At 43.5% G+C, this 16113-nt stretch overlaps 1 protein-coding gene across 6 annotated transcripts in view; it reads right to left on the bottom strand.

The window, feature by feature from the left end:
- grin1a (glutamate receptor, ionotropic, N-methyl D-aspartate 1a) overlaps positions 1–16113 on the bottom strand; it is a 32101-nt gene that overhangs the window by 4225 nt on the left and 11763 nt on the right. For 2 of the 6 annotated variants that reach the window (XM_030064873.1, XM_030064876.1), the window contains 12 exons: positions 15141–15285; positions 14261–14347; positions 13092–13239; positions 12540–12667; positions 10826–10990; positions 10283–10401; positions 9779–9891; positions 9024–9172; positions 8705–8862; positions 8005–8166; positions 7577–7686; positions 7071–7216 (listed from right to left, as the gene is read on the bottom strand). In XM_030064873.1, the coding sequence (XP_029920733.1) occupies positions 7071–7216; positions 7577–7686; positions 8005–8166; positions 8705–8862; positions 9024–9172; positions 9779–9891; positions 10283–10401; positions 10826–10990; positions 12540–12667; positions 13092–13239; positions 14261–14347; positions 15141–15285 (1630 nt within the window). Of the gene's footprint in view, positions 1–1695; positions 2059–7070; positions 7217–7576; positions 7687–8004; positions 8167–8704; positions 8863–9023; positions 9173–9778; positions 9892–10282; positions 10402–10825; positions 10991–12539; positions 12668–13091; positions 13240–14260; positions 14348–15140; positions 15286–16113 lie in introns of those variants that run through there. The other 4 variants (XM_030064874.1, XM_030064877.1, XM_030064878.1 and 1 more) reach the window with 3 other exon arrangements.

The raw sequence follows: 16113 nt of genomic DNA, 5'->3' as shown, positions 1-16113 counted from the left end.
GGCATCTACAGCTACAAAAGTTAGTTCTACGTCTACGGCACTACATCTATAACAGTTACAGTAATTGACATGCTTGCAGAGGGAGAGAGGAGCAGTGTGGCATGTGGGTGAGGGACACTGACACTCAAGTCCATTGATATCCATTAATATAAAAGAAGAACATTTATATAAAATCAAAATAATGGTCAAAGACTGAGGATGGTAAATCTGTCAATTAGAGCATCTTTTTTTTTTGTTTATACTAAGTCCTATGTTGTTTTTCCACTTCCATGTTATTTTTTTTTTCCTTTCCACTGAGGGCCATAAGACTATAGGGCTCCCGAACCAGCATCCAATCCATCATAGAGACATATTAACAATGGTGCTCCCACTCTTCTTCACTTCAAACTTGACCAAATCTATTGAGAAACCTCCAGGGGAGAACAACGGTGGTTTTGGTTCAATGCAGAATCATCCATTAAAAAAAAAAAAAGACAGTTAACACAAGAGAGAAAGACAAGAGATCAAATAAAAAAAGACAAAAATCTTAGCTGGAATAGGCTACATCTCCCCTGAGAAACATTTTTCCAAACATAATGTTAGTGCAGAAACTCTTTGGTATCTTCTGTGAAGGTTCGTGCTAGCTCCAGATATTATAGCTGGTTTTTTAGAGAGGCCCCTGTCAGATTTGGTCACCGGCCAGCTATGTCTGGCTGAGCAGCTGGGCACAAATGATTGCGGGTCACTGGTTTGTCAGAGCACTCCACGCCTGTAGAGCACAGTCTCCCCAACAGCAACGAGTAGGGCTTTTCAACCGGACTGTGAAGGAATGGAAACCTCACGCTCTTACTGCGCTGCAACAAACAAGTCATGCGAAGACACAGAGTTTTAAATGGTGGATAAAAAATATTTAAAAGGCTTTTTTTTCCCCCTGAATGGATTGTATTTCAATTTTGCCTGGCAACACAGTGAGAGTTTGAGGCTTCGGAGATCCTACAGCCCAAAAAATGGCAGTAATAACATGACAAATGAAGGCTGTCTTCACCACCTGAAAACAGACCCTTTAAGATGCATGCACAGTTCAGACAACAAGGACATTGAAAAATAAATCCTTTTGTAGTGGACAACAAGAATTATGACAAACAAAATATGACAAAGCAAAAAAAGTAAATTGATTAATTGAAATCCATGAGTAAAATCCTGAAATAGACATATTGATAAGAATGCACATATTAGTTTGTTCGCAGGAGGACCGGCCGTCGCGGCTACCTTGGAAATGGATTTGGAAATGGACAAAACACCGGCACATGCTTCCAAACCAAAAGCAAACCAACAACAGCTGAAATCGAAACGGAGGAAGTGCAGGATTTGTGCTCAAAAAAAAAAAAAAGAAAAAAGATGGATATAAGGGATCAAGCAATCAAAACGACAGGACACAAACACAAATATACACAAACACGCCCAGGTACACACACCACAATATCACTATAGGACACAATTGCCAGAATCCACGTCCAAACCAGAGGCAGGGAGGAAGAGCAGCCCAAAACAAACACCACTGGCAGACTGCTTACTGTGTGCCCCCCTCCTCCAGCAGCAAACCCCTAATCCCATCAAACCCAAGGCCCTCAATGCACTCTCCCCACTTCAGAGCCCAGCTCCTGGCCTGCCTGGCCTGACCTGCGTTCCTGCTCTGATGCCCACTGGCCTGTAGGAGATAGTCACCTACAGATGCTGGATGGATGGCTGATCGATGGTGGACTGACAGACACGTGGCAGAGGCCGCTGAGCCATGTGGAATGGGTGAGTGGATATGGGTCTCTCTCGTAGTCGGATATGGGGATGTAGGCAGAGAGGACAGAGGAGAAAGAGAAAGGGGGGGGCAGAGAGGTGAAGAGGAGACAGAGGTATAGAAGAAGAGAGAGGGAAGAGTAAACAAGGGAAGATGTTGCTTCTTGGTCTCCTTACCGTGTCTTTGGAGGACCTACGTCTCTTGATGCTGGAGGCCAGGGTGGTACTGATGGACCTAAAAGAGGCTTTCTTTTTGGGGTCGGGCTCTGCTCTACCACTTTTCCTATCCTAAAATAAATATATGTAGAAACATTATTCATGTTCTTGGGCTGGGGTGACACCTTGGCTTCAGTCTCACCCATTCTCTCTTTCCACCACAATAACCACCACCACCACCACCACCACCCGCCAAAACCCAGTGAATTACCTTATGCTTTTTTTTTTTCTAAGGTTGTAAATAGAGGGAGGGTCCATGAAAGAAAGACTACAACTTTTGGAAATGTAAAATGCTCAAAGAGGGAGAAAGAAAGGGATAAAGCCCGTTAGAGATGATAGTGGAAATAGTTCGTACAATCTGACATGAGGGAATCCATTGTCTACATTTTTTTTTTTTTTTTTTGTGCAATATTATCACACTGGGACTGTACAAGATGGCGCAGTAGTCTTCTAGTAATGCACTGACACATCCAAACACTCGGCCCCTACAAATGCATTGGAATGGTTTGGGTGATGACTAGTAAGGATGTCAGTGGGTGATACATACACTATACTACACGGTACCCTGCCTCCACACACAGTCTTGCCTGCACACACACTATGCAGCTCCAACCCCCTTGCCCCAACACACAACCGGTCTCAGAGAGGAAAAAGGAACGAAACAGTATGGCCAAAAAAATGACATAACAAAACTCTAATTGCTAGAATCTACTGTGTACTCGGCTCCAACCTGGGTCAAAGCTCTAGAAAACATCATCAAATGCATTATCAAATGCTGTCAAAAAATATATATATATATTTTAACTATATCCTTACAAGATGGCGAGTCAATTTGGTGCCCTCCCTCCCTCATACCATCAGAGTGCCCCACAGCTACTCTCAGTCCTACAGCAGAGCACAATAACTGGGTGTTTGTGTGCAAAAAGCTCATATTAAGGTATTCTTACATCCTGAGTCTCTAGAGAGGAAGAGGGCTGCATTGGGGGAGAAAAGAAAAATAAAATAAATATCCATCCACTTGCTGTTAGATCGTTATACTTTAAAGATCCTTAAGCAAAAGCCAAGGGAACCAAAAAGGGCAAATATAAAAACTAGCAAAGCAAACATCCACATCCAAAGCCAGGCACTTATAAAAGGTAGAGAAGCTTTCAGAGGCAGGAGAGCCACTAAAATGCATATCAAAGAGGTAAAACAACAACAACAAATAATCAAGTTGTCAATTAAAGCCCATTTAAAGTCATTATACCTGGTAATTGGTATAATGGAAATTCACCCCACACACTAGGAAATGGGATGGAGTGTGCAATGGAGTGCGTGAGAAAATAAGTTTGTAAAGAGATGGTAGCCTCGCTGCAGAAAAGCGTTGCTATGCTGAAGTGAAAAATCAAGAGAGATTTTGCATGAGTTTATCTGAGAGGATGGAGGCTAAAGGATGCTATTCCTAAAAATAAATACATAAATAAATAAATAAATAAATAAAAGCTTTGTAAATTAGATGTAAATCAGGTATAACTGCAAGATGCGTGGGTTTGTTGCAGGGAGGGAGGCCCTTTGGGCGGGGCAGTGTGGTGTGAATTTCAACATGCCAAAAGGGAATGGATGGAAGGAGGGGTAAGGGAGATTTGAAAACATAGAATAAATAAACACAAAACAAACAGCATGACAAATCAATCCCGGCCAGCACTGGCCCCGCAGTACATCCTCTTTCATCAGGTCACATGACTAGGCTCTTTCATGGGTGCATTTCAACCACCCATCACCCTGCCAACCACCCCCTTGTTCTCAGCCTCTTGATGGGACAGTATCAGGAGGTGAGCAACTATTAGCTGATGTGGAGGATGGATGACGGCTGGCAGAGGAGTGATGGGCATGACATCACTCTTTGTTTTAGTGCAGGTATAAATAAATAAATAAAATCGTATTCCTGTTGGAAGATGACACTCATGTTAGTAAATAGTCAAAGTCAGCCTGCGTAACAACAACCCCTGCTATAAGTGTCTGAATCAGGAAAAAATCAATGCCCAAGTGACATCAGTTCTCTGTGCTTTGAATCTATACTTTCGCCCATTTCTTACACATCGAGAGTGAAATCTGGCCACTCTGAGCCCTGATGAGGTGCTGCGTTTGCACAGTCCCGGCCATGCAAGGCATGCTGGACCATCAGATGAAGCGTGGCATGGGACGCGCACAGTTTGCAGCAGCTGCCTGTTTCACTTCGGAAACAGGGGCGAGCCGCCGCTGTGCATCATCATTGTACACCATCATCATCACGCAGTAGCTCTTCTGACACCTTGGTTTCAGTTGCAAACTAACACCGTTTTCACTCAGGTTGAGGCGGTGCACTTCTGAGTAGCATCTGTTTCAGCAGGGAGAGCCAAAAGCAAACGCAGCATCTCAGTGATGTAGTGGTAAACAAAACGTTGGGTAAACCATCAGCTCCAGTTAGTGATCACACCAGGAGAAATCTATGACACACAGCTCTGCAATATAATAACACATTTACATATTTATGATGGAGATTTAGACAATTCATTATAATAAGTAGCATCAGACTGACCTATAAAAGGTTAAATAAATAAATATAAAAATGTGCTGATGTTTACATTTACAATTATATTTGAAAGATAAAAGATAAAACTTTCATTTCACTTTGACTACATCGTAAATCAGTTGGATCTGCTACTTAGTATAATATAGATTATGAATTTAGATCACAAAAATGCAACTTGCTTAAAAAAAGTAGGTCAACTTTGTAGCACAAATAAACATTTCCTATCACAGATTAAGTGTGTTTACCCTCCACTACATCCCTGTAGCTACATCTCTGTAAAGCTAGAGGAAAGAGCATCTTTGGCATGCTGTACTAATGTTGCATGCACTTCTACCTCTTGGTAAGGCATTGTGAAAGCATAGGGTGGCATTATGGTCGTTAATCCTCTATTTAAAAGGCTTATGAGCATCTAAAGATAATGGCAGATCGCAGAATATGAAGGATATACTACATGAACAGATTTAGGTTATTCAGAAGTGCACAGTCTCAGGAGTTATTTCCCCATGTTGAAACGTGTGTAGGTGCACATTACTGCATGACACTTTGCTTAATTCACTACCCTAATGCAGTATAAACACAGAATTACATACAAACACACATACAAGCTGTCAAAATGATGCCAACAATGGGACTCCAGGTTGGAATGCCTGCTGTACTAAGTAAGGAGGAGGCCACATAAACTGTGATCTTAAATTTCCCATTCTGATCATTGGTGTCCTACATAGCCATATCTGCGGCTGTTAGATCGCAGTGAATAATCAAATAAATGCACTCAAGGGGATGAATATTAGTCTTAATAATGTTCTCATAGCGCATAACACATTGTATCAGCCCATGGGCTCTGTGGTCCTTGCGTGAGACCCCATTACAGCGGTTATCGTAATTCAAGTGAAGATTGTGAACGTCCATGTTTTTGCTCTAGGGCCCACAGTTAGGGTTGATGTGCAAGATGCAAATGCATGAGCCATCTTTGCTCAGTGGTGCTGAAAACTCAACGTGATCGACATCGACATGGATCTGAAACACACTGGCAAACGGTTTGTGCGGGGCAGTTTAGTGTGTCCCTCTCCTTTCTCAGTGAGGCTCCACCCTGCATGCGTTTGCCTGCTGTATGTGCCTACAGAATGTACATCCATATGAAGACACTCACAACAGTTACATACAATAGTAAGATTGATGGAAGACGCTCTCAGAAGGACATTGATTTGCTTACAGGCACCTATTTTATACTATACCTTCCTCCAGCCCTGCTGTCTCTGTCCAGCAGGGCCGACCACTCATTTTTTTGTTAAGGCTATCAAAGAGCCAGCATGCAGCAGACATGCCGCCAGGGCCACATCACAGTGATAACGGCCGTCACATGTGGGACCCCTGCACCCCCCAAATCTGCGCCCAAACTGTAGGGGCTGGTGGTACAGTGGGGGACGAGGGGAGGTGAAACACGGAAGACTAAAGGGGAAGCAGGTGTCAGGATGGTAGTGGGGTGCTCCAATGCTTAACAGCCATGCTGGAAGCCATTGAAGCACAGGGCAAATCATGTTCTTCAGCAACTGAACTTAGGACCTCATTGCTCAGTAGTAGCTTGAATTCTCATCCGTTTGCTCAGACACTGTGTGGCGTGAAGTCCCTGGCATGCAAGATATCTTTGACTTTGCTCTTTAGTGTCTGCCTCATGGACACTGCAGAGGTTAAATAAAGAGAATGGAAACACTATATAGTGAAGCATAGTACTTTACAGCAATGCTGACGCTAATGGGAGGGTCACTGCAGTGATATTCTGCCAGGGCATTGATTTTAATCTTTATGCTCTATTTGTACTGTTAGTTCCTGGCTGCTGTTAGTATGGCTGCCAAAGTGAAGGAAATCAATGATGACATGATGCGCTATCAAAGTGCTTTGAGATGTAAACACTGCTAATAGTGTTAGTATCATGATTGTGGCAGTGTATTTGCGGCAGTGTATGTGATCTGATCTTTTTGTTGGCTTTCCGTGTCCACATCATCTGACCTTACAAAGCATATAAGCGCCAGAGCAGCAGCATAGAACTACTAGTTCATGCCATGGATGTGGAATGTGAAGTTTTAACTCAGATGTCCATCATGTTAGGGTCACCAGGCTAATTATCCAATTCTTACTCTAACAGCGAGAGGTGGACGTGGGGTGAAGATGGCTCTGCTAATTTGTTACATACTAATGAGGGGGTCCCAGCCACCGCTTGACTTCCAGAGGCCTCCTTACTCTCCTGCAGGCACACACAAGAGACATGGGTGCGGTTGGCCTCAGGGAACTGTTAGGACCTACAGGGTGGCCATTGAGAATGCCTTGCGTGAAGGCATCAGAGATCACGTTTTTTTTCTCACACGGTGATCTGACAGTCTGACCATCCCTGAGATGCAAAATTAAAAACTCGTTGCGGGCAGAGAGGCTGAGAGATGGAAATCTGCCCCCGTGAGAAGGGGCTTTGCTGGGCCTCTCGCATCCCAACTCTGCCCTTCCACCCTGGGTGTGAGTGGACAGAGGGGATCATTCATACCTGCAGGTTCTTCCTCCAAACATTGACGGCCGCAAAGGCCAGCTGCATCTGCTTCCTGCGGGCGTCTTTATGGCGCTTATAGGCGATTTCAATAAAGATGAGGAAGATCCCTGCTGCTATGCCGCCAGCCACCAGCATGAAGACCCCTACGGAAAAAAGAGAGAAGGACACAAACGGAACAGAGGTAGAACGTCAGATGCAGATCTACAACACGCTCCCGCTGAACATGAACGCATGGTTTGCCTGTCATGGTCAGCGGTCGCCCCTCCTTTTTTTTCAACCAGCTCCTACTCACGACTCCAGCTGTAAACCACACAATATGAATATTAATAGACCACAGCCTTACAAACCCACAGCACGTGATACTGCACAGCACATTTCCACAGAGCACCCACGCCAACACCGAATCAATAAAAGGTATTGGACAAAAAAGGGCTACAGTACCTTACCACTGCAGTTTTTGTCCAATCACTTTTAACGGTTTCCCGACACCATAGGGACCATACCTGCCATGTTCTCAAAGGTGAGTGTGGCTGGGGCATTGCTCCTTGAGTCACACTCCTGGTATCTCACCCAGGTTTTATCTAGGTCTTCCATGAAGCCGTTCTCATGAGAACTGCAGGGGGTTGGGGGTAGTGGGGAGAGAGGTGACAAAGTTAATACACGCAACAAAGGTGAAATACTTGAGCCGCTTACTCCCAGACTGCAACTCAAATGAAACAGAGACACAGACAGCTCAACAGATATATGGACAGACACAAACATAAGCTTGACAGAGACAAACACACAGAGGGCAGGAGAGGGGATATACAGAGAGAGAAGATGCCAACATAAGGCAATGCATTGGATGGCTATAAATGGTCAAGATATGACCAGAAAATCATAAAGATAAGAAAAAAATCATACGAGTAATGCAGCTTCGGCTGGGACAGACCTGAGAATGGCCAGGGACACATTCTGTTTCCAGGGGCTGTCCTTGCGCATGCCTATGCCAAAGCCCGAACGGAAAAACAGCTCTCCCGTGGTCACCAGGTCGCACTTCTGCGAGGCTTCAAACTCCAGCACCGCAGAGTCCCAGATGAAAGCATGCAGCTTGCTGTGGGGGAGGGGGGAGGGAGGAGGAGGAGGGAGGAGGAGGAGGGGAAGGAGGGGGTTACGGTGCAACAGTACAATGATTTACATACACATTTACGGCTCCCATCCCCATCTCGCACACAAGAGCGTGTGTGTCAGTCAGCGTTTACCAGCAATCTCTACCGCCGCTATGGCCCAAATGAAATCCAATGCCGGACGGATGAGGGCGCGTCCCCCATTGGATTCCCCCCATCTCAAAGATGTTCCTCTTGGTATGACCTGAAAAAGGGTGCTCCTCAGCTCAATGTTAGCTCAACCTCACACTGGTGTCAGTGCTGTTGACACGTCCAGACCTGCGCCTGTCCCTTGACCTCTGTCTTGGCTGGGCGATGGGCCTGGACCAGAAGGAATGCTGCAGTAAGTCCTGCTGCTTCCAGCTGGTCCAGCGGTCCATGTCCCCCCCCGGGCTGACTGGACTCTCCCTACCCGATGTGCCTGCCTGACGGGCTGAGCAGCCGGCCGACACGTGCCCCAGCCGGCCCGACCTGGCCGAGACTCACTTGTCACGCACGGCCTGGATGGCCTCGGCGGCACTCTCATAGTTGTGCTTCTCCATGTGGCGGTACATGGTGCTAAGCTCCACCTGCCGCCGGAAGTAGATGTCCACGGAGCTCTGCTTCACCGTGGCGTAGATGAACTTGTCCGATGGATTCCTCAGCTGCACAAGGGGACAAGCACATTGCGTTACAGTCTCCCCAAGAATTGTTACCTACAGTACATCCTTGATCATGTAAAGTTAGCACATATACATTATTTAGAAAATATATATTATTCCAAAAATAATACACCCATTGCATTATCATTACATTGTAAGCATACCCTTGGGTCATTGATGCCGGTGATGCGCTCCTCAGGCCGGTCCAACACCAGAAAGGCAGCCAGGTTGGCAGTGTACGATGCCACAATGATCATGGCGAAGCCAGCCCAAACCATGCCCAGGATTCTCGCTGAGAAGCTACGCGGCGCACCTGTATGATGGGCACAGAGGAGCGTTGAACGGAAATTATGCATTTTTGGCATATTTTAAGTTAAAGAAAATCATATTTTACATTAAACATAAATAAACATAAACATAAATAAATAAATGCTGCACATTGTCTTCAGTGCTCCCTATTTACTTCATGTGACAATTTGACATTAGGTCTTCACCATGGACCTGTCACAGATGAAAGCTTTCTCACCTGTGACAGGTGCTATAATAATAATAATAATAATAATAATAATAATGATGATGCAATTATAATAAACAGAACTCATATAGTTACACAGAGGTGATAAAACAATTCAATTTTAGATTCAATTTTCTGCATGCAATAAACTTATTGTCAAGTTGCTCCTTGTCATTGTTACAAGTCTACAACTGAAAAATCAAAGACACTGAAACACCATAAAATGAATCAGTGTGATTTCATTCTAAAATGCACTGATTGGCATTTCTTGTTATGCAAATGGTAACCAGTGTATTCCTTGGTCAAAAACACTCAGTGGTAACAATTACTGAATTTCTCCTTTGCTGATGTTGTAAATTGACCAGTTTCTCATCTTCTCTGCAATAAACGGGGCAAAATTTTTACCTTCTCCAATTCCAGAGTTCAGCAGCACTCCCCAGGAGAACCACATCGCGGACGATAAGGTAAGGGCGTCTTCTTCTTCTTCTTCACTGTTTACTTTAAACCTTCCAAACGGGCTAGAGAGGAGAAATTGGGAGGATTGCAGTGGACAAAGTGAGAAATCATGGAGAACCTAGAGGAGAAAACCCTGGTAGCCCCAGGCAGGGGAAGGGAGTCGAGATGAGCAAGCAAAGCAAGAGGGAGACAAACCCCACAGAAAGAAAATCAAAAAGACAAAGACGGTGGCACAGGGACAGAGCGGTGGGATGGTTGGAGCCAATCTTCACCTCTGCCTTCTTGTCCACACCGAGGGAAGATCTGCAGCGGTCAGGAGTGTACATAAACACACAAACACTCACACAGACATTCATGTGCCCCTCCATTCAGTCGTGAATAGACAAAAACAAAAAACATTCACGCACACACAGACACACACACACACACACACACGCATGGGTCCCCTTGTACCTGAACCGGTCTAGTAGGTAAAGCATCACCGCCACCACATGCACCGACAGACCCACCAGCAGCCACAGCGTGCTCTGGAACGGCTGCATGAATGAATCCAGTGTACTGCGAGGGATTTCCTGAAAACACACACCAGGGTTGTTGCTTTTTTTTTTTTTTTTTTTTTTTTTAATTACCAACAGTTGTATATTATTATAGATACACATGAAAAACTAAGCAAAAAAAAAAACAAAAGTATGACTGACACTGATGAGCCAAATGTGTGCATCCTTGTGTTTTTGTTGGACTGTTATTGTGTTCGCCGTGTCATCTTATATAATGACAGATGACTGATGGGCTGTAAATCAATCGGAAATAAAACCCCTGTGAAGCTCCATAAAAGCATAAAAATAGATTTAGCTGTTGCCCATACTGCAGGTATCCAGATTTTCCATGTGTATCTATAATAGCAGAGCATCCCCACATAAGAACACATGCACAACTGGACAATGCAAGTAAATTGCCAGCCAAATGCCCGCGTTCGGACAAGAGGTGGGCTCATACCTTTTTAACGAGGATGGTGAGGCCTTGGTACTTAAAAGGTTTGGAGAACTCGATGTACTGGGCTCGTTCGTTGTTTATAGTCAGCGGGGCAACAATCATGTCAGCCAGGCCCCCCAGGAGCTCTCCCATCATGCCATTCCACTCTTTCTTGTTGCTGTTGTTCACCTGGAATCCCAAAAAGAAAACAGGTCAGCGCAGGAATCAGCGTGAATCATCGAACATTTATCGAGGACGCCAGAAGAAAGCCGGTCTGCCCCACAAACAGCTGCGGGTGACTTTCTTGTACTGCTGCAGCACAGAGAGAGCGTCCTCGCATATACTGCATCTCTGTGTGGTAGCTCAGCTGCTCAGAGGATCACTGGGACTCAGCTGCCAGCCCCTGGAGGACATCTACAGCTCAGGCTGCCTCAGGAAAGCTACCAGCATCTGTGAGGACTTCACACAACCATGCCGTCATCCCACTACGCCCGCACCTCCAGACTGAGAAATAACTTTTTCCCTAGAGCCCTACCCGCTTTGGATCAGTCCACCAAGTCCCCCCCCCAAAATCTGTCTGACTGCCTCCCCAATTGTCTGGCACAGCTGTCTTGACATACATGCACATACTGCATTATGCCACCAAATAAGCTCTACGGCACACAGGGGCTCACTAGCATTCACTTTTGTTGATGCACTGCACATCTAGCTGTTTGCAGTATTCAATATTACCGGTCACTGTTTACACTGATCATATTGTTGATACTGTTATACACTGTTTCTGCTGCCTATACTGTTCATGATGTTGCCACTTTGTTTTGCTTTTGCTGCTGCATTGCACATCTGAGCTGCATTAATACTGGCATGCATACTGTTTATATTGTTTGTTCTTTTTATTACTATTTTATTGCAATTTTATCTCATCTGGTGTTAGGTTTGTACCTTTTTAATACTTTTATGACTCTGTTAATCTGTTGAGTTGTACCTGTGCAGTGACAATAAAGATGTTCTCCTCTCCTCTATTCTATTATTGCCAGGATTCATGTTTTAAACTGTTGCCTGATTTCCTGTTTTAAACCCAGTGAGGATTTCCATTGAGTTTCGTCTGGTAGCAGACTAGCAAGCCTTGGAGCAGATCTTTGAAACTGGCTTTGAACGTTTTTGATGTCAAAAAATAAGCTTGCTATGTCCCTGTGGTGTAAAAAAAAAATAATAATAATAAATAAAAAATAAACTATACATGATGTAACTCCATCTTATATGCGAAGAAAGATCTGCTTGTGTTTTGCTTCCAAAACAGGCTCAATGGGATCAAATGGTCTTTGACACACAGACACATTATCCATCTTGTGCCGCCACAGTGGAACGGCAGTTGCTTTTAACCTTTTAACCTTTTAACCTTTTCATTTGAGGGGATAAAAACCCTGACACCACATCAGCAATAGCGGACGAATTAACTCTCCTCTACAAGATATTGCCAGAGGTTTTGGACGCCTGGCCACATGGACATCTGCCCTCAGATTTTTTTTTGTGCCAGCTTTAGGTTGTTAGTGAGGTTAGTGAGATTAGATGAAAAAAGTTACACATTGTGTGAGTTGTTAATGGTTTTATAATAAATAGCACAGTTAATATTCAAGTTACATACATTTATGGATGTGAGATATTGCTCCCATTTTGTGCTTGATGCATAAATATGACATGTGTAGTTGATTTCTTGTAAGCTAACTAATAAACTAACCCGCTCTTGCGTTCCAAATTTCCCATCGGCCACCAGATGCACCTCATAGGTAAAGTTCATGGTCATGGCTAACTTGATAAGAAGGTCAATACAGAATCCATAACAACATTGAGGTACAATTGGGCGTCCTGTAACAAAACCAGCAAAGGTTGCAAGTTACAATCACTCTGGAGGAAATTTGTCACTTTAATTGTAAAACAATTCAATGGAGCTAACACAGCCAGGCGGCGCACATCCACTGCACAGAATGCTACACTCGGCGCACTGCAGACGTCACGCGGTCGCACCGTTTGCTGAAAATGCACAGGCAGGCGCCCGCGTTTTCTGCAAACATGGAAGCCAACACGCAAACCCGTTCGCCACTCACACACACACACACACAATCACACCTCCAACGTCACACATGAACCCGATACTGCCAGCAATCACACACACAGAATGGCACACTCAGCTACATGCATACATATATAGATACCTACTGCATATATATGTATGCATCTCCAGTGGGTATTTGGCGGGTGCAGTAAAAGCACAGTGATATCTTAAACGTCCCTGTTGTGTTACCTGGGATGGTCTCATTGGGCCCAGTGCAGATAACCTTTTTAATTTGCACTCCATTTAATGTCATTTCCTCCTTACAGGTTCCATCCTGTAGAGTGGGTTTCACATACACAAATGGCTCCTGGTGTATCGTCACTATCTACAATAGACGGGAGAGAAAGCTGTTTATCACATCGTGGGAAGCGAGTGCATTTTGACCCCGTGGAAACCGGTAAATGGCCAACAAGCAGCGAGAACACAGAAGGGCGCGGCATATATTCACTTACCTGTGTACAAGCATACACACACACACACACACACACAGAACACACACACATGAAAGTGGAAAAAAATGACAAGGAGATAAAATAATACATTCTGTTCAGGCCTATAAAAATCTGAAAGATACAAGTCATAGCTTTACAGTGCTCATAATAAATACATGGCTGGTTGCATGTAGATTAAGTTCAATCCCTGTCTAAAAAAATACATGCGGAAGTTGTTTTTTTTTTCATAAATTTGTTTATTTGCCACTACACTGCAAAAATATCTATCTAACAAGTCATTTAGCCTCAAATTCAGTTGTTAGAAATCTTGTTTGTCCTAAAACAAATGAAAAAAAATGTAGATAATCCCACTTGTTTCCAGTGCAGTTTCACTTGTTTCATGGATTTTTCTGGGAATAATACAATAAATATGTTGAAACAAGGCAGAATAAGGCAGATTAGAGCCACAAGTATCAAAAAAAAAAAAAATTCTGTTCATGAAAAGTCGATTAAACAAGTGGAATTATCTTATCGCATTGGCAAACTTTTTCACGGTTTCACTTGGTTCAAGAGAAACAAGATGTTAACACTGCTGGTGAGACTAAATGACTTGTTAAAGAGATTTTTTTTTTTTTTTTTTTTTTTTTTGCCGTGTATGCAAGTTACTCTGAATACAAGAATGCAACACATTTTTCATTTCACACCCCCTAAGCCCCTGATCATCCAACAAAGGCCTCACAGTGCCCATTATACCAGCTCATTATCCCCACCTCCGGCCCTCCCCCCACCCTCTTAAAGACACCACTGTGAGGTGTGTGTGTGTGTATGTGTACGTGAAGTGTATGGCCGTATTCATCCAGGTCGATGTCTGTGTGATGTCACATGATCGCGCCGGGGGGAGGCGACGATCCATACCTTTAAGCGAGTGGACATCTGGAAGCCCCGCGGTTTCTCTGTCTCTCCTCCAGGCCAGATGATCTTCCGCTGATTGTTCATGACCACCTGCGCGGATGCGACACGTTAGGTGAGTGCTGACAGAAGGTGTGCTGCTGATGAGGCTCCAACACAGTGGGTGCACAACACTAACGAGTCAGCTTGTTTATATAACCGTAGACAAGCGCTTTATTTAATTATTTACTTTATTAACGTCTGACTTCCTCACACATGAGGATTTGTCGGGAATATTGCACTTATTGCCAGGACACTGGCGGTGCTGACGCCTGCAGTCCTGACTATTAGTTGCCTGTAATTCTGGCAGTCTCTCTGAATTTAAGCTGAGTGTGCTGTTATTCTTACTCACAGCAGTTTGTTCTAAACTACACTAAATGATTAAAATCTAAATACAGATACAAGAAAAATCTATTACAGTATATACCAGATCTTAAGTGTTATGTCCTAATACATGGGTATCATATTTAAACTGTTTAAATGGGATGATTTCCTCAGTAGTGAACAACTTTTTTTTTCTTTTTTTTTTACATTCATCAGAATTCACTTTTATTTGCTGCTGAATGACTAACCTAAATGACTAAAATCTAAATATAGGTACAAGAAAAATCTATTACAGTATATACCAGATCTTAAGCGCCATGTCCTAATACATGGGTATCATTTATAAACTGTTTAACCTTTATTTGTTGCTGATTAGAGATCTCCCACTTTGCTGCAACTACTCTGGCATTTTAACTCTGCTTTAAGATTTTGCCCTTGTTTTTCTAAGACAACTTTTTTTTTTAATTTTATTTTTCTTTAAAGTTTATATATAATAAAGAGTTGCTTAGGTGCCTCCGCTGACCTGTGTTCCATTGTATATGCCGACTTGAATGAGCCGACTCTTCTGGTAGTTGAGAATGCTGTAGTGAGCGTACTTCCTGTCTCCGTCGTCGTTGAACTCCACCCGCCCTGTGAGGCCCTCTGGGTACTTGGACGACATCAGTACCCTGTAGCAAGCACACAGCGAGGACATGAGAGTGTGGACGATCGTGTGTGTGTGTGTGTGTGTGATTGCACCTTGTGTTCATGCGGGCTTACATGTGTCTGCATGCAGCGAGTATCAGCATGCACATCAGGGCCCTAACCTAACTTTTTCCCCAAGGAGTACATGTGCTCCTTGATAATAAAAAAATTAGGAGCACACAAAAAAATTTAGAAACACAGTGAAAAATGTTTAAGTGGCTGAATGTTTATAAACCAAATGCAAAGGCCGCTGTTTCATATTAAAAGCTTTCCATCAGTCAATCAACAGGAGAGTTTTATTGTGAAGTAGCTCTAGGAAATACTACATGTTTGCATGCCAGTAAAAATGGGTAGTTTCAAACAACCAGATATTTGGGGCTACTCTGTCAGCATACCGGGGTGTAAATGGCTATACTGTAAAGGTGAGGTAATGTTACCACTTCACATTCTGCTGTCATTTAATAATCACAGTTGTTTTGTATTCGACGGATACCTTATCATTTGTAACAAAAGATTACAGTAATTTTTACTTGCACACTGTGCTTGTAAATTATTTTCCCAGTTGGCACATATCCATTTTTAGGGGCAAATGCGAGTGAAATACTTGCACAGCAGAGCCCTGCATATGTAATCTGCATGTAGGGATGCCACAATATCAGAGTTTTGGTCATTGATACCAATAATAATACCTGGTTCAATACCACAGCAAAAACAAAAATCCCACACAGGACACAGTTCTTCATTTAAAAACGCTGTCTGAATATGAACAAGTAAACAGATACTTTATGTGTCTCAGGTATTTAAACATATAG

Source organism: Myripristis murdjan, chromosome 12 (assembly GCF_902150065.1).
Source record: "Myripristis murdjan chromosome 12, fMyrMur1.1, whole genome shotgun sequence".
NCBI lineage: Eukaryota > Metazoa > Chordata > Actinopteri > Holocentriformes > Holocentridae > Myripristis > Myripristis murdjan.
Note: the sequence above shows the minus strand (reverse complement) of the source record. Positions and strands in the feature narration are given on the sequence as shown.